The sequence below is a fragment of the Chiloscyllium punctatum genome, chromosome 8 (genome assembly GCF_047496795.1).
Source record: "Chiloscyllium punctatum isolate Juve2018m chromosome 8, sChiPun1.3, whole genome shotgun sequence".
Taxonomy (NCBI): domain Eukaryota; kingdom Metazoa; phylum Chordata; class Chondrichthyes; order Orectolobiformes; family Hemiscylliidae; genus Chiloscyllium; species Chiloscyllium punctatum.
Genome location: NC_092746.1, coordinates 132,630,052 through 132,656,555, shown reverse-complemented (window position 1 = coordinate 132,656,555; position 26,504 = coordinate 132,630,052). Strand labels below are relative to the sequence as shown.

The following is a 26,504-nucleotide window of genomic DNA, read 5'->3' as shown; positions in this document are numbered from 1 at the left end:
CCCCCTCGCTCGGTCCCCCCCTCGCTCTGCCCCCCCCCTTGCTCGGTCCCCCCTCGCTCTGCCCCCCCCCTCGCTCTGCCCCCCCCCTCGCTCTGCACCCCCCCCCGCTCTGCACCCCCCCTCACTCAGTCCCCCCTCACTCTCTCTCTTTTTCAGACTGGACATTATTGAATGTTCTGTGAACAATGTGTCACAGATTGACCCAGGAATACAGAAAGGTGAGCAGCAGCTGCTCGAGGTCAACAGCACAGTCATAAACAGCCTGGAACAGATTGAGCAGTACAACAGGCAGTTCCAGGTATTTGGTTTAATTTATCTATTGTCATGTGTACCTAAGTACAGTGAAAAGCTTTGTTTACATGCAGTACAAGCAGATCATTGTAAGCAGGGACACACAGGTTACAGGGTGAAAACAAATTTTGGATAGAATAAGACATCCATGTTACACCACACAGGATGTGCACTAAGCTAGATCAACATGAACAAGGTCAGCATTATTCGAAGTTAGAGAGTCCATTCATCAGTCTAATAACGGAGAGGAGGAAGCTGTTCCTGAACCTGTTGGTGCATGTGTTCAGGTTTCTGTACCTTCTGCCTGATGGAAGAGGGTGTAGGAGATCATTCCCGGGGTGTGATGGGTCTTTGACGATGTTGGTAGCCTTTCCGCGGCAGTGAGCCGTGTAAATGGAGTCCATGGATGGAAGGTTGGCCTCTGTGATGGTCTGGGCTGTGCACACCACCTTCTCTAGTTTCTTACAGTTACCGCTCCAGGCTGTTATCCACCTGGACAGTCTGCTCTCAGTGGTGTACCTGGAGAAGTTGGTGAGGGTCCTTATGGACACGCTGAATTTCCTGAGCTGTCCGAGGAGGAAGAGTTGTTGTTGTACCTTCTTCACCGTCACATCTACGTGGGAAGACCAGGACGGGCTGTCAGTTACCGTCACTGAGGAAGTTGACCCTGTCCACCCTCTCAACCTCCACTCCGTTGATGTAGATGGGGGTATTTCCTCCTCCTCCCTTCCTGAAGTCAATGATCAGTTGTATAGTTTTGCCGACATTGAGAGAGTGGGTTGTTCTCATTGCACCATGTCACCAAGCCCCTAACCCAGCTTCCCACCACAGGGGTGTTGTCAGTAGATGTGTAGATGGCATTCGTTTAGAATTTGACAACAGAGCCGTGAGTGTACAAGGAGTACAGTCAGGGGCTGAGAGCACATCCTTGGGGGGCTGCAGTGTTGAGGGTTATTGTGGGGGAGGTCCTGTTGTCTATTCTCACTGATTGCGGTCTGTGGGTCAGGAAGCTGAGGATCCAGTTGCAGAGGGCGTAGCCGAGACTAGAGTTTTGAGATCAGTCTGGAGGAGATAATGGTTTTGAAGGTGGAGCTGTAGACCAGTACGCCAACAGTGGCCTAACCACTGTCCTGTACAGCCCCAACCTGACCTCCCAACTCCAGTACTCAATACTCTGACCAATAAAGGAAAGCATACCAAACACCTTCTTCACTATCCTATCTACCTGCGACTCCACTTTCAAGGAGCTATGAACCTGCACTCCAAGGTCTCTTTGTTCAGCAACACTCGCTAGGACCTTACTATTAAGTGTATAAGTCCTGCTAAGATTTGCTTTCCCAAAATGCAGCACCTCGCATTTATCAAAATTAAACTCCATCTGCCACTTCTCAGCCATTGGCCCATGTGGTCCAGATCCTGTTGTAATCTGAGGTAACCCTCTTTGCTGTCCACTATACCTCCACCTGGAAACGTACTAACTATACCCCCTTTATTCACATCCAAATCATTTACATAAATGACAAAAAAACAGTGGACCCAGCACTGATCTCTGTGGCACAGCGCTGGACACAGGGTTCCAGTCTGAAAAACATCTCTCCACCACCACCCTGTGTGTCTCACCTTCAAGCTAATCTTACCTCCAATTGGCTATCTCCCCTGGATCCCATGTGACCCAACCTTGTTAACCAGTCCACCATGTGAAACCTTGTCAAATGTATTGCTGAAGTCCAGATAGAAAATGTCCCCCACTCTGCCTTCATCAACCTTCATTGACACCTTTCAAAAAAACTCAATCCGGTTCGTGAGATACAATTTCCCATGCCCCAAGGATAGTGGGGAGAATAAATATAGGTTGGGGAAATGGGTGGAGAAATGGCAAATGGAGTTTAATTCGGACAAATGTGATGTGATGCATTTTGGAAGATGTAATACAGGAGGGAAGTATACAGTAAAAAGCAAAAACCTGAGCAGCAACAACACACAGAGGGATCTGGGCGTACAATGTTCCCTCAACGTCACAACACAACTGGATAAGGTGGTCAAGAAGACACATATGGCATGCTTGCTTTCATCAGCTGGGGCATCGAGTATAAACATTGCAGCTGTACAGAACTTTCTCAGGCCACATTTGGAGTATTGTGCACAGTTCTGGTCACCACACTACTGGAAGGAAGTGGAGTCTTTGGAGAGGGTACAGAAACTGTTCACCTGGATGTTGCCTGGTCTGGAGGGCGTTGGCTCTGAGGAGAGACTGGACAAACTTGCTTTGTTTTCATTTGAACAAAGAACAAAGAAAATGTACAGCCCAGGAACAGGCCCTTCGGCCCTCCAGGCCTGAGCTGATCCAAGTCCACTGTCTAAACCTGTCGCCCAATCCCCTAAGCATCTGTATCCCTCTGCTCCCCACCTACTCATGCATCTGTCCAGACGCATCTTAAATGAATCTACCGTGCCTGCCTCGACCACCTCTACTGGCAACGCGTTCCAGACACCCACCACCCTCTGTGTGAGGTACTTACTGCGTGTATCCCCCTTAAACTTTCCACCTCTCACCTTGAAAGCGTGACCTCTTGTTACTGAATCCCTCATCCTGGGGAGAAGCTTATCTCTACCCACCCTGTCTATACCCTTCATGATTTTGTAAACCTCAATCAGGTCCCCCCTCAATCTCTATTTTTCTAATGAAAACAAAACCTAATCTACTCAATCTCTCTTCATCGCTAGCACCTTCCATACCAGGCAACATCCTCGTAAACCTTCTCTGCACCCTCTCCAAAGCGTCCACATCCTTTCGGTAATGTGGTGACCAGAACTGTACACAGTGTTCTAAATGCTGAAGGATAAGAGGGCAACCTGATCAAAGTTTACAAAATTATGGAAGGTATGGTTAGAATGGATGGTCAGAGTAGCAAGGTCAATTATTCGGAGACATAGGTTTTGGGTAAAAGAAGGGAAAGTTAAAAGGAGATGTGCGAGGGAAGTATTTTTACACCAAGGGTGGTAAGTCCCTGCCAGAGGAAGAGGTGGAGTCAGATACAATAGCAATATTTACGAGGCATTGTAACAGATATATGAATAGACAGAGAGCAGGGGGATACAGACTGCACACAGGCAGTGTGTCTCTGTACTGTATTGCTCTACTCTCAAACTCTCTGCTGGTTGGAGTCGAACCTGACATACAAGAAGATGGTCATGGTAGTTGGAGGTCAGTCATCTCAGGGTAGGGACCTAGGCCCAACCACCTTCAGGTGCTTCATCAATGACCTTCCCTCCATCCCAAGGTCAGAAGTGGGGCCAATGATTGCACAATGTTCAACTTCATTCACAGCCCCCCAGGTCCTGAAGCAGTCTGTGTCCAAATACAGCAAGATCTGGACAATATTCAGGTTTGGGCTGACAAATGGCAAGTAACGCTTGTGCTGAACAAATGCCAGGTAAAGATTGTCTCCATAAGACACAATCTAATCACCACCCCTTGATAAATCTTGCTGTGTTTGTCCACAGACCCCTGAAGGCAGCAGCACAGATTAATAGGGTGGTTAAGGAGGCATACGGGTCACTTGTCCTTATCTATCATGGCACAGATTATAAGAGCAGGACGACATGTTGGAGCAGCACAGGACTTTGGTTAGACCACAGCTGGCTCATTTGATTGGCACCACATCCACGAACATCCACCCCCCCCACCCCACCGACACTCAGTAGCAGCAGTGTGGGACTGTCACTGGAAATGGGAACCCCCTGGAGCCCCAGAATAATGCTGTGGGGACAAGGGTCTGAACTACATGTGACTCCAGACCCACAGCAATGGAATTGACTTTAGCAAGAGACTCAAGGGCAGTGGGCGAGGGAGAAGGAATGATGCCTGCATCCTGACAGTGTGCACGAGTTCGAATCCACCGTGACCTACCTGGTCATTGACAAAGTTTAAGATGATCCCTAGGGTTAACCAGTTTGACCTACCCTCCCAGAGCCTGCACCATGAGGTGAACGAGGGCCAGGAATTCTACCAGGAAATTGGCAGCAACATAAAGGAAGCTGAGAATCTGATGGAGAGAATGAGAGACTGTGGTCAAAAGCCAATCGCTCAACTGGCCCAGTACATGGAGAGCCTGAAACATCTCCGACATCGGTGGTGCAGGGTCAACCAAGAGATACACAACAGGTAAGACAGCAAGGCAGCAGGACCATGACCAGCTGCAGGGGGACAGGCAGAGAGTCAACTGTGTTCACTGTGTGTGTGTGCTGGGCTTTCGGGTCAATGGGGGTGGGGGTACGGAGAGTGAGTGTGTGGGATACGGGGGGGACATGGGGGAGTGGGTAAGGGGGACGTGGGGAGAGGGGACATTGGAGGTGGGTTGGGGGACACTGGGATGAGGGGGACATGGGGGGTGGGTAAGGGGGACATGGGGGAGAGGGGGACATGGGAGGTGGGTTGGGGGATGCGGGGAGTGGGTGTGGGGGACACAGGAGGGGAGGGGACATGGGGGTGGGTGTGGGGGACGTGGGGAGTGGGTGTGGGGGACACGGGAGGGGAGGAGGACATGGGGGGCAGGTGTGGGGCATGCGGGGGGAGGGGGTCATGGTAGGTGGGTGTGGGGGACGTGGGGGACACAGGAGGGGAGGGGGACATGGGGGCAGGTGTGGGGTCGCAGGGGGGAGGGGGACATGGGGGGTGGGTGTGGGGGACGTGGGGGGGGATGGGGGACATGGGGATGGGTGTGGGGAAAGCGGGGGGAGGGGGACATGGGGGGTGGGTGTGGAGGACCTGGGGGGCAGGTGTGGGGGACGTGGGGGAAGGGGACATGGTGGGTGGGTGTGGGGGACGCGGGGAGTGGGTGTGGGGGACATAGGAGGGAGGAGGACATTGTGGGAGGGGGACATGGGGGGTGGGTGTGGGGGGACGTGGTGGGAAGGGGACATGGGGGGGTGGGTAAGGGGGATGCAGGGGGGGAAGGGGCCATGGGGGTGGGGGTGAGGGACGCAGGGAGTTGGTGTGGGGGATGTGGGGGGGAGGGGTACATGGGGGTGGGTGTGGGGGTCATTGGGGGGTGGGTGTGGGGGACACGGGAGGGGAGGGAGACATGGGGGTGGGTGTGGGCGACGCAGGGGGCAGGGGGACATTGGGGGTGGGTGTGGGGGACACGGTGGGGAGGGGTACATGGGGGGTGGGTGTGGGGGTCATTGGGGGTGGGAGTGGGGGATGCAGGGAGTGGGTGAGGGGGACGTGGGGGGGAGGGGGACATGGGTTTGGTGTGGGGGACACAGGGAGTGGGTGTGGGGGACATGGGGAGTGGGTGTGGGGGACATGGGGAGTGGGTGTGGGAGACGCAGAGAGTGGGTGATGTGGAGGGGAGGGGAACATTGGGGGTGGGAGTGGGGGACGCAGGGAGTGGGTGAGGGGGACATGGGGGGGAGGGGGACATGGGGGGTGGGTGTGGGGGACGCGGGCAGTGGGTGTGGGGGACATGGGGGGAGGGAACATTGGGGGTTGGGGTGGGGGACGCGGGGAGTGGGTGTGGAGGACGCAGGGAGTGGGTGAGGGGGACATGGGGGGAGGGGGACATTGGGGGTGGGAGTGGGGGACGCAGGGAGTGGGTGAGGGGGACATGGGGGGGAGGGGGACATGGGGGGTGGTTGTGGGGGACGCGGGGAGTGGGTGTGGGGGACATGGGGGGAGGGGACATTGGGGGTTGGGGTGGGGGACGCGGGGAGTGGGTGTGGGGGACGCGGGGAGTGGGTGTGGGGGACATGGGGGGAGGGGGACATTGGGGGTGGGGGTGGGGGACATTGGGGGTGGGGGTGGGGGGCGTGGGGGTGGGTGTGGGGGACATGGGGGGGAGTAGGACATTGGGGGTGGGGGTGGGGGACGTAGGGAGTGGGTGTGGGGGATACGGGGGGGAGGGGGACATGGGGGTGGGGTGGGGGACATGGTGAGTGGGTGTGGGGGACATGGGAGGAGGGGGGACATTGGGGGTGGGGGTGGGGGACGCGGGGAGTGGGGGTGGGGGACATGGGGGGGAGTGGGTGTGGGTGCCATGCGGGGGAGGGGGACATTAGGGGTGGGGGTGGGGGACGCAGGCTGAGAGTTGGGATCTCTTGCTGAGATGAATCATAGGGAGATAGGTACAGGATGAGGCCGTTCTGCCCCTTTCTGTTGGACCATAGATGATCTCCATTTACCTGCCATGTGTCCACACCCCTTGCTTCATAAAAAATTGTCTCTCTTAGATTTAAATGTAACAAGAGGATTCGCATGGACTGCTATTTGAGGAAGTGTTTTCTAACACTGCTCCAACTTTGCCTGGCCTGATTCTTAGACAGTGCTCCTTAGACCGTTCTAAAGTCTCCAACCAATAGAAATACTTTATCTTTATCTACCTTGTCTTTCCCTGTTAGTATAGAGTCATAGAGATGTACAGTACGGAAACAGACCCTTCGGTCCAACCCGTCCATGCCAACCAGATATTCCAACCCAATCTAGTCCCACCTGCCAGCACCCGGCCCATATCCCTCCAAACCCTTCCTATTCATATTCCCATCCAAATGCCTCTTAAATGTTGCAATTGTACCAGCCTCCACCACATCCTCTGGCAGCTCATTCCATACACGTACCACCCTCTGTGTGAAATATTTCCCCTTAGTTCCCTTTTATATCTTTCCCCTCTCACCCTAAACCTATGCCCCTCTAGTTCTGGACTCCCCCACCCCAGGGAAAAGACCTTGTCTATTTATCCTATCCATGCCCCTCATGAGTTTATAAACCTCTACAAGATCACCCCTCAGCCTCCAACACTCCACGGAAGACAGCCTGTTCAACCTCTCCCCAGATCTCAAACCCTCCAACCCTGGCAACATCCTTGTAAATCTTTTCTGAATCCTTTCAAGTTGCACAACATCTTTCTGATAGGAAGGAGACCAGAATTGAACGCAATAGTCCAAAAGTGCTGATGATCTCGATTTAAATCACCCTGTAACCCTCTCAATCCTGGAGAACAAAAGCCTATTTTGTCTAAACTCACCCCATCCCCCTTAAGATTGTCCTTGTAAATGTGTGTTGATCTCTGTCCAGGGTCTGATCTGCTCACAGTGCTCTGACTGGGGTCAAACCTGTGCTTTGTATAACTGTAGCATAATGCCTGCATCCCAATACTCCAGCCGCTGTCGATTTGAGTATTCCATTAGCTCCTGGAGTATTTTCTGTACCTGTTCATGTCATTTTAAACAGCTATGCATTGACCATCCAAATTTCGTTGGACATCCACCGTATTTAACTTTGTCCATTCTAAAAACTACCCTGATCAATCCCCTCTCGGTCTGAAATGGACACCCTCACACTTACTTGTATGAAACTCCATCAGCCACAGCTTAGCCCATCGACCCAATATCCTGCTGTAATTTTGTGCTGGCGTCAACACTGCTGTCCAATTTTCTGTCAAGAGCAAATCTGTATATTTAACTTCTTTGGCCATTTTCCTAGTCGTTAATAAATATTATGAATAACTGAGACCCCAACACTGATCCCTGCGTGACACCACTAGTCACATCCTGCCAGTTTGAGTCCACCACCTTTGTCACCTCTTCAAAAAACTCAAAGGTTTGTCAGGGAAAAGACACACAGGGTGGTGGAGGAGGGTTGTTTTTCAGACTGGAGGCCTGTGACCAGTGGAGTGCCACAAGGATCGGTGCTGGACTCTCTACTTTTTGTCATTTACATAAATGATTTGGATGTGAGCATAACAGGTACAGTTAGTAAGTTTGCAGATGACACCAAAATTGGAGGTGTAGTGGACAGCGAAGAGGGTTACCTCAGATTACAACAGAATCTTGACCAGATGGGCCAATGGGCTGAGAAGTGGCAGATGGAGTTTAATTCAGATAAATGTGAGGTGCTGCATTTTGGGAAAGCAAATCTTAGCAGGACTTATACACTTCATGGTAAGGTCCTAGGGAGTGTTGCTGAACAAAGGGACCTTGGAATGCAGGTTCATAGCTCCTTGAAAGTGGAGTCGCAGGTAGATAGGATAGTGAAGAAGGCGTTTGGTATGCTTTCCTTTATTGGTCAGAGTATTGAGTACAGGAGTGGGGAGGTCATGTTGCGGCTGTACAGGACATTGGTTAGGCCACTGTTGGAATATTGTGTACAATTCTGGTCTCCTTCCTATCGGAAAGTTGTTGTGAAACTTGAAAGGGTTCAGAAAAGATTTACAAGGATGTTGCCAGGGTTGTAGGATCTGAGCTACAGGGAGAGGCTGAACAGGCTGGGGCTGTTTTCCCTGGAGCGTCGGAGACTGAGGGGTGACCTTATAGAGGTTTACAAAATCATGAGGGGCATGGATAGGATAAATAGGCAAAGCCTTTTCCCTGGGGACAGGGAGATGAGAACTAGAGGTTTAGGGTGAGAGGGGAAAAATATAAAAGAGACCTAAGGGGCAACTTTTTCACCCAGAGGGTGGTACGTGTATGGAATGAGCTGCCAGAGGAAGTGGTGGAGGCTGGTACAATTACAACATTTAAGAGGCATTTGGATGGGTATATGAATAGGAAGGGTTTGGAGGGATATGGGCCGGGTGCTGGCAGGTGGGGACTAGATTGGGTTGGGATATTTGGTTGGCTTTGATGATATGGACCGAAGGATCTGTTTCGGTGCTGTACATCTCTATGACTGTCTGACTCTAGGTGTGCACTACCCACTGTGCTGACTCTCCCTAATTAACTGAAATGTTTTGAGGTGATCATTTCACTCTAACCGTTCCCCACCACAGAAGTCAGGCTAACTATAGTCTATGTATTTCCCAGGGTAATTATATTGGAGGACGTCTTTCAGAAGCTGAGCAGGTACCAGCAGTGTCACCAGAAGCTGCTCACACATTTTGAGTGTGATGGTAACATGGGACAGAGGAACACTCATGGTGAAGAGGTAGGTGGTGGGTCTGAAGGGCTCTGGGATCAGGTGCCCAGGAGCTGATACCATGGGAACGAGTATTTAGCCCCACACTGCATCAGCTGTTTTGATCACACCTGCTGGCTGCCACATTCCAGATGGTTTTAACCACATTAACCACCTTAACCACGTTAATTCAATGTGTCTTGTTACAGAAACTGGAGCTGCTGAAGGAGTTAGTGGAATCGGCAGAACATTATGGGGCAGCTTGCAAGGTAATTCCTCACTGGGAATCCCAGCAACAGAGTTACATGAGGATCTGTGCAGTTTCAGACATGGTTCTCACAGAGATCTCATAGAGTCATAGACCACAGAAACTGATCCTTTGGTCTAACTCAACCATGCCAACCAGATTTCTCAATCTAAACTCGGCCCACTCGCCTGTGTTTAGACCATATCCCTCTAACCCTTTCCTATTCATGTACCTGCCCAAATGTCTTTTAAACGTTGTAACACCTCTCACTTCCTCCGGCAGTTCATTCCACACATCGACCACCCTCTGTGTGAAAATGTCACCCCTCAGGTGCCTTTTAACTCTTTCTCCTCTCACTTTTTAAGTTTCACCCTAGTTTCAAAATTCCCCACCCTGGGTTTTAAAAAATTTTTTTGTGGGCGGCACGGTGGCACAGTGGTTAGCACTGCTGCCTCACAGCGCCTGAGACCCGGGTTCAATTCCCGCCTCAGGCGACTGACTGTGTGGAGTTTGCACGTTCTCCCCGTGTCTGCGTGGGTTTCCTCCGGGTGCTCCGGTTTCCTCCCATAGTCCAAAGATGTGCAGGTCAGGTGAATTGGCCATGCTAAATTGCCCGTAGTATTAGGTAAGGGGTAAATGTAGATGTAGGGGTATGGGTGGGTTGCGCTTCGGCGGGGCGGTGTGGACTTGTTGGGCCGAAGGGCCTGTTTCCACACTGTAAGTAATCTAATCTAATCTAATCTAAAACCTTGGCCATTTAACCTTATCCATTCTCCTCATGATTTTATAAACCTCGCTAAGGCCTCTCTCAATCTCCAAAACTCCAGTGAAACTGGTCCCGGCCTGTCCAGCCTCTCCTTTTAACTCAAACCCTCCAATCCCAGCAACATCCTGGGAAATCGTTTCTGAACCCACTCCAATTTAATACTATCCTTTCTATAGCAGAGCAACCGGAACTGTACACAGTACTCCAGAGAGAATCCAAAGGGTTTTTACAAATATATTAAGGACAAAAGGGTAACTAGGGAGAGAATAGGGCCCCTCAAAGATCAGCAAGGTGGCCTTTGTGTGGAGCCGCAGGAGATGGGGGAAATACAAAATGAATATTTTGCATCAGTATTTACTGTGGAAAAGGATATGGAAGATATAGACTGTAAGGAATAGATGGTGACATCTTGAAAAATGTCCAGATTACAGAGGAGGAAGTGCTGGATGTCTTGAAACGGGTAAAGGTGGATAAATCCCCAGGACCTGATCAGGTGTACCTGAGAACTCTGGGGGAAGCTAGAGAAGTGATTGCTGGGCCTCTTGCTGAGATATTTATATCATTGATAGTCACAGGTGAGGTGCTGGAAGACTGGAGTTTGGCAAACATGGTGCCACTGTTTAAGAAGGGTGGTAAGGACAAGCCAGGGAACTATAGACCAGTGAGCCTGACCTCGGTGGTGGGCAAGTTGTTGGAGGGAATCCTGAGGGACAGGATGTACACGTATTTCTCTTCCCACCTCTATCAGCGTTCCAAAGAGACCATTCCCTCTGCGATTCCCTCATCAGGTCCGCGCCCCCACACCAGCCCACATCCCACTCCTGGCACCTTCCCCTGCCACAGCAGGAAGTACAAAACCGAGGACACAGCACTCCCCTCACCTCCCCAAGGGAAACTTCCACATCCGACAGAAATTTACCTGTACCTCTACCAATGTCATCTTCTGCATCTGTTGAACCCGGTGTGGTCTCCTCTACATCGGGGAGTCAGGACACGAACTTGTGGATCATTTCAGAAAACATCTCTGGGACCCACCAACCCCACCATCCCTTGGCTGAATATTTCAACAGCCCCTCCCACTCTGCCAAGAACATGCAGGTCCTGGGCCTCCTCGACTGCCACTCTCTCACCACCCGACTCCTGGAGGGGGAACACCTCATATTCTACCTTGGGACCCTGCAACCACACAGCATCAATGTGGATTTCACCAGTTTCCTCATTCCCCCTTATCCCAGCCCTAAGCCTCCAACTCGGCACCGCCCTCCGGACCTGTCCATCACCTTTCCCACCTATCCGCTCCACCCTCCTCTCCGACCTATCTCCTCCCTCACCTCTATCTCCCTATCACATTCTCAGCTACCTTCACCCCCAACCCCAGCCCCCCACTCCCAGTTATATCTCAGCCCCCGGCCCACAAGCCTCATTCCTGATGAAGGGCTTATGGCCGAAATATCGACCCTCCTGCTCCTCAGATGCTGCCTGACCTGCTGCTTTTCCAGCACCACTCTCTCAATCCATGTATTTGGAAAGGCAAGGATTGATCTGAGACAGTCAGCATGGCTTTGTGTGTGGGAAATCATATCTCACAAACTTGATTGAGTGTTTTGAGGAAGTAACAAAGAGGATTGATGAGGGCAGAGCAGTCGATGTGATCTATATGGTCTTCAGGAAGGTGTTCGACAAGGTTCCCCATGGGAGATTGATTAGCAAAGTTAGATCTCACGGAATACAGGGAGAACTAGCCATTTGGATACAGAACTGGCTCAAAGGTAGAAGACAGAGAGTGGTGGTGGAGGGTTGTTTTTCAGACTGGAGGCCTGTGACCAGTGGAGTGCCACAAGGATCGGTGCTGGGTCCTCTACTTTTTGTCATTTACATAAATGATTTGGATGCGAGCATAAGAGGTACAGTTAGTAAGTTTGCAGATGACACCAAAATTGGAGGTGTAGTGGACAGTGAAGAGGGTTACCTCAGATTACAACAGGATCTTGATCAGATGGGCCAATGGGCTGAGAAGTGGCAGATGTAGTTTAATTCAGATAAATGTGAGGTGCTGCATTTTGGGAAAGCAAATCTTAGCAGGACTTATACACTTAATGGTAAGGTCCCAGAGAGTGTTGCTGAACAAAAAGACCTAGGAGTGCAGGTTCATAGCTCCTTGAAAATAGAGTCACAGGTAGATAGGATAGTGAAGAAGGTGTTTGGTATGCTTTCCTTTATTGGTCAGAGTATTGAGTACAGGAGTTGGGAGGTCATGTTGCGGCTGTACAGGACATTGGTTAGGCCACTGTTGGAATATTATGTACAATTCTGGTCTCCTTCCTATCATAAAGATGTTTTGAAACTTGAGAGGGTTCAGAAAAGATTTACAAGGATGTTGCCAGGGTTGGAGGATCTGAGCTACAGGGAGAGGCTGAACAGGCTGGGGCTGTTTTCCCTGGAGCGTCAGAGGCTGAGGGGTGACCTTAAAGAGATTTATAAAATCATGAGGGGCATGGATAGGATAAATAGACAAAGTCTTTTCCCTGGGGTGGAGGAGTCCAGAACTAGAGGGCATAGGTTTAGGGTGAGAGGGGAAAGATATAAAAGAGACCTAAGGGGCAATGTTTTCACCCAGAGGGTGGTACGTGTATGGAATGAGCTGTCAGAGGATGTGGTGGAGGCTGGTACAATTGCAACATTTAAAAGGCATTTGGATGGGTATATGAATAGGAAGGGTTTGGAGGGATATGGGCTGAATGCTGGCAGGTGGGACTAGATTGGGTTGGACCGAAGGGTCTGTTTCCGTGCTGTACATCTCTATGACTTTATGACTCTTAAGAGGCCTCCCCAATGTCCTGTACAACCTCAACATGACGTCCCAACTCCTGTACTCCATGGTCTGAGCAATGAAGGCAAGCTTGCTAAACACCTTTTTAACCATCATGCCTACCTGTGATGCCCATTTCCGAGTTATGTACCTGATCCCCTGGATCTCTCTGTTCAACAACACTACCCAGGACCCTGCCGTTAACTGTCAAAGTCCTGTCCTGATTTGATTGGCACTTATCCAAATTAAACTCCATGTGCCACTCCTCAGCCCATTGACCCAATTGATCAATATCCTGATGTAATCTTAGGTAACCCTCCTCTCTATCATATCATCTGCAAATTCAGTAACCCCCCATGTCTCTGATACTGTCATCCAAATTGTTTATATAAATGACATTACAACATTCTTACAGGGATTGGCAGGAGAGATGCAGGGAGAATCCTTCCCCCCATCAGCTGGAGGGATGTCGGACCAGGGACACCGTCTCAGAATAAGGGCGGGGCCGTTCAGGAAGAGCTTTACTCAGAATGTGGTCACTCTGTCGACATCTTTAACCCAGAGGCCTGTGCCAGCTCAGTCACTGACTGTGTTCAAAACAGAGCTCAATAGATTTCTACAGGTCAAAGATATCGAGAGAGACATGGATAGTGTCGGAGAAAGACGTTGCAGGAGAATCTCACTGGGTGGGGCACATTGAGTTGAACATTGAGTTTGTGCTTATAGCTTTATTCTCATAAGTAACTCCCCTCCTGACCCCCCAAAGACTGTCCACCATCTACATGGGACAAGTCAGGAGGGTGATGGAATACTCCCCACTTGCCCCTGGATGGGGTTAGCTCCAACAACACTCAAGAAGCTCAACACCATCCAGGACAAAGCAGCTGCTTGATTGGCACCACATCCACAAAACACCCACTCCCTCCACCCCCCCCCCCCCCCCGACGGTCAGTAACAGCAGTGTGTACCATCTACAAGATGCATAGCAGAAACTCACCAAAGATCCTCCGACAGCACCTTCCAAACCCACATCGAGAAGGACAAGGTTTTGGGAACCACTGAAGAGTTGGATTGATTCTTTCAGGAGGAGGGAGGGGGTTGTGTGTTGGGCAGGAGGGCATCTGGGCAAATGCAATTACACTTGTTAAAGGCAAAGCAGAAATTGCTGGAAAAGCTCAGCAGGTCTGACAGCATCTGTGGAGAGAAATCAGAGTTAACGTTTCAGGTCGTGTGAGCCTTCATCAGAACTCACTCATTGATGGTTTCCTGTGCTTTATCCATTGTGCAGATGTACGAGGTACAGGCAGCAGTGTTTAGCTGCTTGGTGCGGTCAGGTGTGTGGCCGTGGACAGAACAAAGCAGCTCCATCTTGGAGGCTTCCATCCACCAGGTGAGCTATGTGTGTGGATTAAACAATACAGGGTCCAGTTACTGTCACTGCCCTGACCTCAACAACACTAAGCAAATCCCTGTAGCCCGCGCCATGTGTCCATCCTCTGGGAACAGTCGCTCCTGGCTCTCAGTTTGAAGATGATCACCTCCCACAGTTTCCAGCTCCCAGCTCAAACCTCTTCCTTTGGTCCTACTCCTGCTGTAGCGCCCCCCAGGGCATTGGCAGAAATTCTTCCAACCAACTGCCACACAAATACTTCGAGCGCCACATTTCCCTCACCTCAGCGTTCTCGAAAGCACATTTTTGAAACATTACTTGCTCATGAAATGTGGGTGTCACTGTCTGGGCCCAGCAGCTATTGCCCGTCCCTCGTTGCCCCTTGAGAAGGTGGGGGTGAGCCCCTGCAGTCCATGTGCTGTGGGTTGACCCACAATGCCCTTATGGGGGGAATTCCAGGATTCTGACCCAGTGACACTGAAGGAACGGCGATATATTTCCAGGTCAGGATGGAGAGTAGCTCGGAGGGGAACCTGCAGGGGATGGTGTCCCCATGTATCTGCTGCCCTTGTCCTTCTAGATGGAAGTGGTTGTGGGTTTGGAAGGTGCTGTCTGAGGATCACAGTCTTGTCTAAACCACCTCGATTCCAAATACCCAAATTCCCTCATCACTAAAACAAGAACTGAGCAGGGGCAGGCTACATCCTCAGGCATCTCACCTGACCCTTCTCATCTGCTGTTACTCTTTCCTGGATCACTGTAACTAGGACAGTTCTCCCATTGTACTCTAACCACTGTTCACCACACTCGGAGCAGGATCCCTCAGCTCCAATATGCCACTTACATTCTCTCCCCAACGATGTACAAATATCCAAGGGCTCCTGTGCCTCTATACTTCTGCATCCCCATAGAATCACAGAGGGATTTACAGAGTCCTCACCCATAAATCACTAAACGCTAGCATCCAGGTTGAGTGGGTAACCACAAAGGCAAATGCAATGTTGATCTTTACTTCAAAGGGAAAGGAGTCCAGAAGTTGGAAGGTTTTGCTAAAACAGTACAAAGCACGAGTCAGGCACAGCTGGAAAACTGGGAGGGGTTTTGGACTCCTAATTGATGGAAAAATATTCTGACAGTGGAGGCAATTCAGAGAGAGTTCACTCAGCTAATTGCAAGGATAGAGGTGCTGTCTTCTGAGGAGAGATTGGGTCTGTACCCATCGGAGTTTAAAAACACGAGAGGGACTTTATTAAAACATACTAGTTTAACAGGGAGACTTGAGAAGATAGATGCAGAAAAGTTGTTTCCCCTAGTGGGAAGGCATTAGGACCTGGGGGAATCCGCTCAGAATAAGGGGTCACCCATTTAAGACAGAGATGTGAAGGAATCTCTTCTCTCAGAGGGGAGTGAGTCTGTAGAGTTCTTCACCACAGAGAACAGTCCCCTGGGCCTGGGGCAGGGGCAGTATCCCCTGGGCCTGGGGCAGTATCCCCTGGGACTGAGGCAGTATCCCCTGGGACTGGGCCTGGGGCAGGGGCAGTATCCCCTGGGCCTGGGGCAGGGGCAGGGGCAGTATCCCCTGGGCCTGGGGCAGGGGCAGTATCCCCTGGGACTGGGGCAGTATCCCCTGGGCCTGGGGCAGTATCCCCTGGGCCTGGGGCCAGTATCCCCTGGGACTGAGGCAGTATCCCCTGGGCCTGGGGCAGGGGCAGGGGCAGTATCCCCTGGGACTGGGGCAGTATCCCCTGGGACTGGGGCAGTATCCCCTGGGACTGGGGCAGTATCCCCTGGGCCTGGGGCAGGGGCAGGGGCAGTATCCCCTGGGACTGGGGCAGTATCCCCTGGGCCTGGGGCCAGTATCCCCTGGGCCTGGGGCAGGGGCAGGGGCAGTATCCCCTGGGACTGGGGCAGGGGCAGTATCCCCTGGGCCTGGGGCAGTATCCCCTGGGCCTGGGGCCAGTATCCCCTGGGCCTGGGGCAGGGGCAGGGGCAGTATCCCCTGGGACTGGGGCAGTATCCCCTGGGACTGGGGCAGTATCCCCTCGGCCTGGGGCAGGGGCAGTATCCCCTGGGACTGGGGCAGTATCCCCTGGGACTGGGGCAGTATCCCCTGGGACTGGGGCAGTATCCCCTGGGACTGGGGCAGTATCCCCTGGGCCTGGGGCAGGGGCAGGGGCAGTATCCCCTGGGACTGGGGCAGTATCCCCTGGGACTGGGGCAGTATCCCCTGGGACTGGGGCAGTATCCCCTGGGACTGGGGCAGTATCCCCTGGGCCTGGGGCAGGGGCAGTATCCCCTGGGCCTGGGGCAGTATCCCCTGGGCCTGGGCCTGGGGCAGGGGCAGTATCCCCTGGGCCTGGGGCAGTATCCCCTGGGACTGGGGCAGTATCCCCTGGGACTGGGGCAGTATCCCCTGGGACTGGGGCAGTATCCCCTGGGCCTGGGGCAGGGGCAGGGGCAGTATCCCCTGGGACTGGGGCAGGGGCAGTATCCCCTGGGCCTGGGGCAGTATCCCCTGGGCCTGGGGCCAGTATCCCCTGGGTCTGGGCCTGGGGCCAGTATCCCCTGGGCCTGGGCCTGGGGCAGTATCCCCTGGGACTGGGGCAGTATCCCCTGGGCCTGGGGCCAGTATCCCCTGGGCCTGGGGCCAGTATCCCCTGGGCCTGGGGCAGTATCCCCTGGGCCTGGGGCCAGTATCCCCTGGGTCTGGGCCTGGGGCAGTATCCCCTGGGACTGAGGCAGTATCCCCTGGGACTGGGGCAGTATCCCCTGGGCCTGGGGCAGGGGCAGTATCCCCTGGGACTGAGGCAGTATCCCCTGGGGCAGGGGCAGTATCCCCTGGGACTGGGGCAGTATCCCCTGGGCCTGGGCCTGGGGCAGTATCCCCTGGGACTGGGGCAGTATCCCCTGGGCCTGGGGCAGGGGCAGTATCCCCTGGGCCTGGGGCAGGGGCAGTATCCCCTGGGACTGGGGCAGTATCTCCTGGGCCTGGGGCAGTATCCCCTGGGACTGAGGCAGTATCCCCTGGGCCTGGGGCAGTATCCCCTGGGTCTGGGCCTGGGGCAGTATCCCCTGGGACTGGGGCAGTATCCCCTGGGCCGGGGGGCAGTATCCCCTGGGCCGGGGGGCAGTATCCCCTGGGACTGGGGCAGTATCCCCTGGGCCGGGGGGCAGTATCCCCTGGACCTGGGGGCAGTATCCCCTGGGACTGAGGCAGTATCCCCTGGGACTGGGGCAGTATCCCTTGGGCCTGGGGCAGCTGTATCTCTGCCACCTTTTATATTGTTTACAAAGTTATTAAGAATATCACTAGCAAGTAAAATTATGAATATTAATGACTGAAAGCAGGAGTATGTATTGAGGACGACAGAACCCCAGTCCCTCTCCATCCTGACTGGCAGATATCTGACCGGCCCTTCAGTGTCACTGGGTCAGAATCCTGTAATCCCCCCCCCCACCTCCCTCAGGCCATTGTGGGTCACCCCACAGCCCATGGACTGCAGAGGTTAAAGCAGTTAACAATCCCACAATACCAGGTTATCACCCAGCAGGATTATTTGGAAGGACTAAGCTTTTGGGAGCACTGCGCCTTCATCAGGGAAGGAGCAACTAACCCTGTTGTATTGTACCGTGGTGTTGTGTGATGCTGATGTTTGTCCACCCCAGACCAACAGCAGCCCCTCCACACGGTGGACCAAGAGGCCAGCTCATTCCCAACTTCTCACAGGAAGGGCTGGTCCCAGGCAGTCCCAGCCACATCCCAAGGGTTAATAAAAAGCCCGGATTATCAGTTGGCGGTAGCTTCCTGCCGCTGAGCTGATCTTTGCACTGGGCCTTGTGACACTCCCTGTGAGGCCCATGGGATTTCAAGTTCTTCTCCATTTGACCAAAACTGACCCAGCCGGAGGCAGACACATCACCCTCAAACTCGACACCCTCTACATGAGCTTCCACACGGACTGATTCTCATTAATCAGTGATTTCCTAACGGCTGATTTCCCCAGACCCTCCAGGTCTATCCATTAATTATCCATCACCAGGCCCAGCACCCCCCAATCCCCCTCTCATTAATCAGTGAGACACGAAGAACTGTTCTCCCTGATCAGGGACAGGGATGGGGAGGGGAAGGGGAAACGGGGAGGGGGGAAGAGACAAGGGAAAGGGGGTGGGGGACATGATGCCCATGAAGGGAATGCGCGGGATTGTGCAGGACTTGAGGGAAATGGCTCTGCTCTTTCTCCAAGAGTGACCTCGGAGACGTTTACCTCCCCTTAAGGTCCACAAAATTCTCTCAGTTTCCGAACAGAGCAGGAGGAAAGACCGACAGTGCCCACTCACTCAGCACTGACCCTCCGACAGTACCCACTCCCTCAGCACTGACCCTCCGACAGTACCCACTCCCTCAGCACTGACCCTCCGACAGTACCCACTCCCTCAGCACTGACCCTCCGACAGTGCCCACTCCCTCAGCACTGACCCTCCGACAGTACCCACTCCCTCAGCACTGACCCTCCGACAGTGCCCACTCCCTCAGCACTGACCCTCCGACAATGCCCACTCCAAACGTACTGACCCTCCCGACAAAGTGGCACTCCTTCAGCACTGACCCCCCACCAACACTGCGCACTCCATCAGCACTGACCCTTCGACAATGCCCACTACCTCAGCACTGACCCTCCAACAGTGCCCACTCCCTCAGTACTGTCCCCCCGACAGTGCAGCACTCATTCAGCACTGACCCCCCCAACCGACAGTGCGGCACTCACTCAGCACTGATCCCCCCACCCGACAGTGCGCACTCACTCAGCACTGACCCTCCGACAATGCGGCACTCCCGCTGCACTGACCCTCCGACACTACCCACTCCCTCAGCACTGACACTTCGGCAGTGCCCACTCCCTGAGCACTGATCCTCTGACAGTGCCCACTCCCTCAGCACTGACCCTCCACAGTGCAGCACTCCCTCAGCACTGACCCTCCGACAGTGCCCACTCCATCAGCACTGACCCACCGACAGTGCCCACCCCCTCAGCACTGACCCTCCGACAGGGCGGCACTCCCTCAGCACTGACCCTCCAACAATGTAGTGCTCCCTCAGCACTGACCCTCCTACAGTGCCCACTACCTCAGCACTGACCCTGCGATCGTGTGGCACTCCATCAGCACTGACCCTCCGATAGTGCGGCACTCCATCAGCACTGACCCTTCGACAGAGCCCACTACCTCAGCACTGACCCTCCGACAGTGCCCACTCCCTCAGCACTGACCCTCCGACAGTGCGGCACTCCCTCAGCACTGACCCTCCGACAGTGCCCACTCCCTCAGCACTGACCTCCGACAGTGCCCACTCCCTCAGCACTGACCCTCCGACAATGCCCACTCCAAACGTACTGACCCTCCCGACAAAGTGGCACTCCCTCAGCACTGACCCCCCACCGACACTGCGCATTCCATCAGCACTGACCCTCCAACAGTGCCCACTCCCTCAGCACTGACCCTCCGACAGTGCCCACTCCCTCAGCACTGACCCTCCGACAGTACGGCACTCCCTCAGCACTGACCCTCCGACAGTGCTGCACTCCCTCAGCACTGACCCTCCGACAGTGCCCACTCCCTCAGCACTGACCCTCCGACAGTGCGGCACTCCCTCAGCACTGACCCTCCGACAATGCAGTGCTCCCTCAGCACTGACCCTCCGACAATGCGGCACTCCCTCAGCACTGACCCTCTGACAGTGTCCACTCCCTTTGCACTGACCCTCCGACAGTGCCCACTCCCTCAGCACTGACCCTGCGATAGTGCGGCACTCCCTCAGCACTGACCCCCCACCGACACTGCGCACTCCATCAGCACTGACCCTTCCACAGTGCCCACTACCTCAGCACTGACCCTCTGACAGTGCCCACTCCCTCAGCACTGACCCTCCGACAGTGCCCACTCCATCAGCACTGACCCTCCGACAATGCCCACTCCAAACGTACTGACCCTCCCGACAAAGTGGCACTCCCTCAGCACTGACCCCCCAACAGTGCCCACTCCCTCAGCACTGACCCTCCGACAGTGCCCACTCCCTCAGCACTGACCCTCCGACAGCGTGGCGCTTCCTCAGCACTGACCCTCCGACAGCGCGGCGTTCCCTCAGCACTGACCCTCCGACAGGGCGGCACTCCCTCAGCACTGACCCTGCGATAGTGTGGCGCTCCCTCAGCACTGACCCTCCGACAGTGTGGCACTCCCTCAGCACTGACCCTCCGACAGTGCCCACTCCCTCAGCACTGACACTCCGACGATGCCCTCTCCCTCACCACAACCCTCCGACAGTGCCCACTCCCTCAGCACTGACCCTCCGACAGTGCCCACTCCCTCAGCACTGACCCTCCGACAATGCCCACTCCAAACGTACTGACCCTCCCGACAAAGTGGCACTCCCTCAGTACTGACCCCACAACAGTGCCCACTCCCTCAGCACTGACCCTCCGACAGTGCCCACTCCCTCAGCACTGACCCTCCGTCAGCATGGCGCTCCCTCAGCACTGACCCTCCGACACTGTGGCGCTCCCTCAGCACTGACCCTCCGACAGTGCGGCGCTCCCTCAGCACTGACCCTCCGACAGGGCGGCACTCCCTCAGCACTGACCCTGCGATAGTGTGGCGCTCCCTCAGCACTGACCCTCCGACAGTGCCCACTCCCTCAGCACTGACACTCCGACGGTGCCCTCTCCCTCACCACAACCCTCCGACAGTGCCCACTCCCTCAGCACTGACCCTCCGACAGTGCGGCACTCCCTCAGCACTGACCCTCCGACAGTGCCCACTCCCTCATCACTGACCCTGGGACAGTGTGGCACTCCCTCAGTACTGACCCTCCGACAGTGTCGCACTCCCTCAGCACTGACCCTCCGACAGTGCGGCACTCCCTCAGCACTGAACCTCTAACAGTGGGGCACTTCCTCAGTACTGTCCCCCCGACAGTGCGGCTCTCCCTCAGCACCGACCCTCCGACACTACCCACTCTCTCAGCACTGACCCTCCGACAATGCAGTGCTCCCTCAGCACTGACCCTCCGACAGTGCCCACTCCATCAGCACTGACCCTTCGACAGTGCCCACTCCCTCAGCACTGACCCTGCGATAGTGTGGCACTCCCTCAGCACTGACCCTCCGACAGTGCGGCACTCCCTCAGCACTGACCCCCGACCGACAGTGCGGCACTCCCTCAGCACTGACCCCCGACCGACACTGCGCACTCCATCAGCACTGACCCTTCGACAGTGCCCACTACCTCAGCATTGACCCTCCGACAGTGCCCACTCCCTCAGCACTGACCCTCCGACAGTGCCCACTCCCTCAGCACTGACCCTCCGACAGTGTGGCGCTCCCTCAGCACTGACCCTCCGACAGTGCATCACTCCCTCAGCACTGAACCTCGAAGAGTGCGGTGCTCCCTCAGCACTGACCCTCCGACAGTGCGGCACTCCCGCTGCACTGACCCTCCGACACTACCCACTCCCTCAGCACTGACCCTCCGACAGTGCATCACTCCCTCAGCACTGAACCTCGAAGAGTGCGGTGCTCCCTCAGCACTGACCCTCCGACAGTGCGGCACTCCCGCTGCACTGAACCTCCGACACTACCCACTCCCTCAGCACTGACCCTCCGACAGTGCGGCACTCCCTCAGCACCGACCCTCCGACAGTGCCCACTCCCTCAGCACTGACCCTCCGACAGTGCCCACTCCCTCAGCACTGACCCTCCGATGGTGCCCTCTCCCTCACCACTAACCCTCCGACAGTGCCCACACCCTCAGCACTGACCCTCCAACACTGTGGCGGTCCCTCAGCACTGACCCTCCGATACTGTGGTGCTCCCTCAGCACTGACCCTCCGACAGTGCGGCGCTCCCTCAGCACTGACCCTCCGACAGTGCGGCGCTCCCTCAGCACTGACCCTCCGACAGTGCGGCACTCCCTCAGCACCGACCCTCCGACAGTGCCCACTCCCTCAGCACTGACCCTCCGACAGTGCCCACTCCCTCAGCACTGACCCTCCGATACTGTGGCACTCCCTCAGCACTGACCCTCCGACAGTGCGGCGCTCCCTCAGCACTGACCCTCCGACAGTGCGGCACTCCCTCAGCACTGACCCTCCGACAGTGCCCACTCCCTCAGCACTGACCCTCCGACGGTGCCCTCTCCCTCACCACTAACCCTCCGACAGTGCCCACACCCTCAGCACTGACCCTCCGACACTGTGGCGGTCCCTCAGCACTGACCTTCCGATACTGTGGTGCTCCCTCAGCACTGACCCTCCGACAGTGCGGCGCTCCCTCAGCACTGACCCTCCGACAGTGCGGCACTCCCTCAGCACTGACCGTCCGATACTGTGGCGCTCCCTCAGCACTGACCCTCCGACAGTGCGGCGCTCCCTCAGCACTGACCCTCCGACAGTGCGGCACTCCCTCAGCACCGACCCTCCGACAGTGCCCACTCCCTCAGCACTGACCCTCCGACGGTGCCCTCTCCCTCACCACTAACCCTCCGACAGTGCCCACTCCGTCAGCACTGACCCTCCGACAGTGCGGCACTCCCTCAGCACTGACCCTCCGACAATGCAGTGCTCCCTCAGCACTGACCCTTCGACAGTGCCCACTCCATCAGCACTGACCCTGCGATAGTGTGGCACTCCCTCAGCACTGACCCTCCGACAGTACGGCACTCCCTCAGCACTGACCCTCTGACAGTGCCCACTCCCTCAGCACTGACCCTCCGACACTGGGCACTCCATCAGCACTGACCCTCCGACAGTGCCCACTCCCTCAGCACTGACCCTCCGACAGTGCCCACTCCCTCAGCACTGACTCTCCAACAGTGCTGCATTCCCTCAGCACTGACCCTCCGACAGTGCCCACTCCCTCAGCACTGACCCTCCGACAGTGTGGCGCTCTCTCAGCACTGACTCTCCGACACTGTGGCGCTCCCTCAGCACTGACCCTCCGACAGTGCGGCGCTCCCTCAGCACTGACCCTCCGACAGTGCGGCACTCCCTCAGCACCGACCCTCCGACAGTGCCCACTCCCTCAGCACTGACCCTCCGACAGTGCCCACTCCCTCAGCACTGACCGTCCGACGGTGCCCTGTCCCTCACCACTAACCCTCCGACAGTGCCCATTCCCTCAGCACTGACCCTCCGACAGTGCGGCGCTCCCTCAGCACTGACCCTCCGACAGTGCGGCACTCCCTCAGCACCGACCCTCCGACAGTGCCCACTCCCTCAGCACTGACCCTCCGACGGTGCCCTCTTCCTCACCACTAACCCTCCGACAGTGCCCACTGCCTCAGCACTGACCCTCCGACAGTGCAGCACTCCCTCAGCACTGACACTGCGATAGTGTGGCACACCCTCAGCACTGACCCTCTGACAGTGCGGCACTCCCTCAGCACTGACCCTGCGATAGTGTGGCACTCCCTCAGCACTGACCCTCCGACAGTGCCCACTCCCTCAGCACTGACCCTCCGACAGTGCCCACTCTCTCAGCACTGACCCTCCGACAGTGCAGCACTCCCTCAGCACTGACCCTGCGATAGTGTGGCACTCCCTCAGCACTGACCCTCCGACAGTGCCCACTCCCTCAGCACTGACCCTCCGACAGTGCGGCACTCCCTCAGCACTGACCCTCCGACAGTGCCCACTCCCTCAGCACTGACCCTGCGATAGTGTGGCACTCCCTCAGCACTGACCCTCCGACAGTGCCCACTCCCTCAGCACTGACCCTCCGACAGTGCGGCACCCCCTCAGCACTGACCCTCCAACAGTGTGGCACTCTCTCAGCACTGACCCTCCGACAGTGCCCACTCCCTCAGCACTGACCCTCCGACAGTGTGGCGCTCTCTCAGCACTGACCCTCCGACAGTGCCCACTCCCTCAGCACTGACCCTCCGACAGTGCCCACTCCCTCAGCACTGACCCTCCGACAGTGCCCACTCCCTCAGCACTGACCCTCCGACAGTGCGGCACTCCCTCAGCACTGACCCTCCGACAGTGCCCACTCCCTCAGCACTGACCCTGCGATAGTGTGGCACTCCCTCAGCACTGACCCTCCGACAGTGCCCACTCCCTCAGCACTGACCCTCCGACAGTGCCCACTCCCTCAGCACTGACCCTCCGACAGTGCGGCACCCCCTCAGCACTGACCCTCCGACAGTGTGGCGCTCTCTCAGCACTGACCCTCCGACAGTGCCCACTCCCTCAGCACTGACCCTCCGACAGTGTGGCGCTCTCTCAGCACTGACCCTCCGACAGTGCCCACTCCCTCAGCACTGACCCTCCGACAGTGCCCACTCCCTCAGCACTGACCCTCCGACAGTGCCCACTCCCTCAGCACTGACCCTCCGACAGTGCCCACTCCCTCAGCACTGACCCTCCGACAGTGGCCACTCCCTCAGCACTGACCCTCCGACAGTACCCACTCCCTCAGCACTGACCCTCCGACAGTGCGGCACTCCCTCAGCACTGACCCTCCAACAGTGCGGCACTCCCTCAGCACTGACCCTCCGACAGTGCCCACTCCCTCAGCACTGACCCTCCGACAGTGTGGCGCTCTCTCAGCACTGACCCTCCGACAGTGCCCACTCCCTCAGCACTGACCCTCCGACAGTGCCCACTCCCTCAGCACTGACCCTCCGACAGTGCCCACTCCCTCAGCACTGACCCTCCGACAGTGCCCACTCCCTCAGCACTGACCCTCCGACAGTGCCCACTCCCTCAGCACTGACCCTCCGACAGTGCCCACTCCCTCAGCACTGACCCTCCGACAGTGCCCACTCCCTCAGCACTGACCCTCCGACAGTGCGGCACTCCCTCAGCACTGACCCTCCAACAGTGCGGCACTCCCTCAGCACTGACCCTCCGACAGTGCCCACTCCCTCAGCACTGACCCTCCGACAGTGTGGCGCTCTCTCAGCACTGACCCTCCGACAGTGCCCACTCCCTCAGCACTGACCCTCCGACAGTGCCCACTCCCTCAGCACTGACCCTCCGACAGTGCCCACTCCCTCAGCACTGACCCTCCGACAGTGCCCACTCCCTCAGCACTGACCCTCCGACAGTGCCCACTCCCTCAGCACTGACCCTCCGACAGTGCCCACTCCCTCAGCACTGACCCTCCGACAGTGCGGCACTCCCTCAGCACTGACCCTCCAACAGTGCGGCACTCCCTCAGCACTGACCCTCCGACAGTGCCCACTCCCTCAGCACTGACCCTCCGACAGTGCCCACTCCCTCAGCACTGACCCTCCGACAGTGCCCACTCCCTCAGCACTGACCCTCCGACAGTGCCCACTCCCTCAGCACTGACCCTCCGACAGTGCCCACTCCCTCAGCACTGACCCTCCGACAGTGCCCACTCCCTCAGCACTGACCCTCCGACAGTGCCCACTCCCTCAGCACTGACCCTCCGACAGTGCCCACTCCCTCAGCACTGACCCTCCGACAGTGCCCACTCCCTCAGCACTGACCCTCCGACAGTGCAAGGCAGCAGTGTAAACACACCTCCTAATGCGTTACCGTTGCTTGTTTATAAATGTCTCTCCCTCCTCTCAGAATTTGTTTGGGCTTTCTTCAATTGAGCGTCCTGTTTAAAATAAGGACAGATTTGAACCAGAATGCTGTTTGAATCGAGCTGATAAAGCATGTTCTGGTGTTACCCCGATGATGGATTTATTTTCCTGTTTTCCAGGCTGTGGGAGTGACTGGATCCTTAAGCAGATCTTCTCGGGTCCCGGTGGATTCTGGGAGCTGTGCTCCTGTTGAAAATGGGAATGGTTGGCAGAGAGCAGCCAGTGCCCAATGGCCAGAGGGTGAGGAACAGGGTGGCAGTGCCCTGTTCTATGGACTGAAGAGCAGGGTGACTGTGGAGGGGTTGGTGGGTGCTGCTGACGCCTCCCCATGGAGGGCTCCGGGATTTCAGGAAGGGGAGGTGAGCTCTCCCCTTCACAGCTCAGTGCAGGGAAGCAGCTGTGTGGCAGGAGTCTTGCTCCTGGGTGTTGAGTCAAGGAGGTTATCCATTTATGAGTGTGTGCTGGAGGGGAGAGTGTGGCCTGCGACAGGCATGATGC

The 26,504-nt window shown here is 55.8% G+C and overlaps 1 protein-coding gene across 1 annotated transcript in view; it reads right to left on the bottom strand.

Annotated features, from left to right (window-relative positions):
* Nucleotides 1–299: 299 nt before the first annotated feature.
* The window catches only part of LOC140480305 (nuclear receptor-binding protein 2-like), a 146,217-nt gene continuing 120,012 nt past the window's right edge, over nt 300–26,504 (bottom strand). Inside the window, exons 17-18 of the mRNA XM_072575009.1 lie at nt 14,001–14,124; nt 300–904 (exon numbers count right to left, since the gene is read on the bottom strand). Of these exons, the coding sequence (XP_072431110.1) occupies nt 495–904; nt 14,001–14,124 (534 nt within the window). The 3' untranslated portion in view covers nt 300–494. The remainder of the gene's footprint in view (nt 905–14,000; nt 14,125–26,504) is intronic.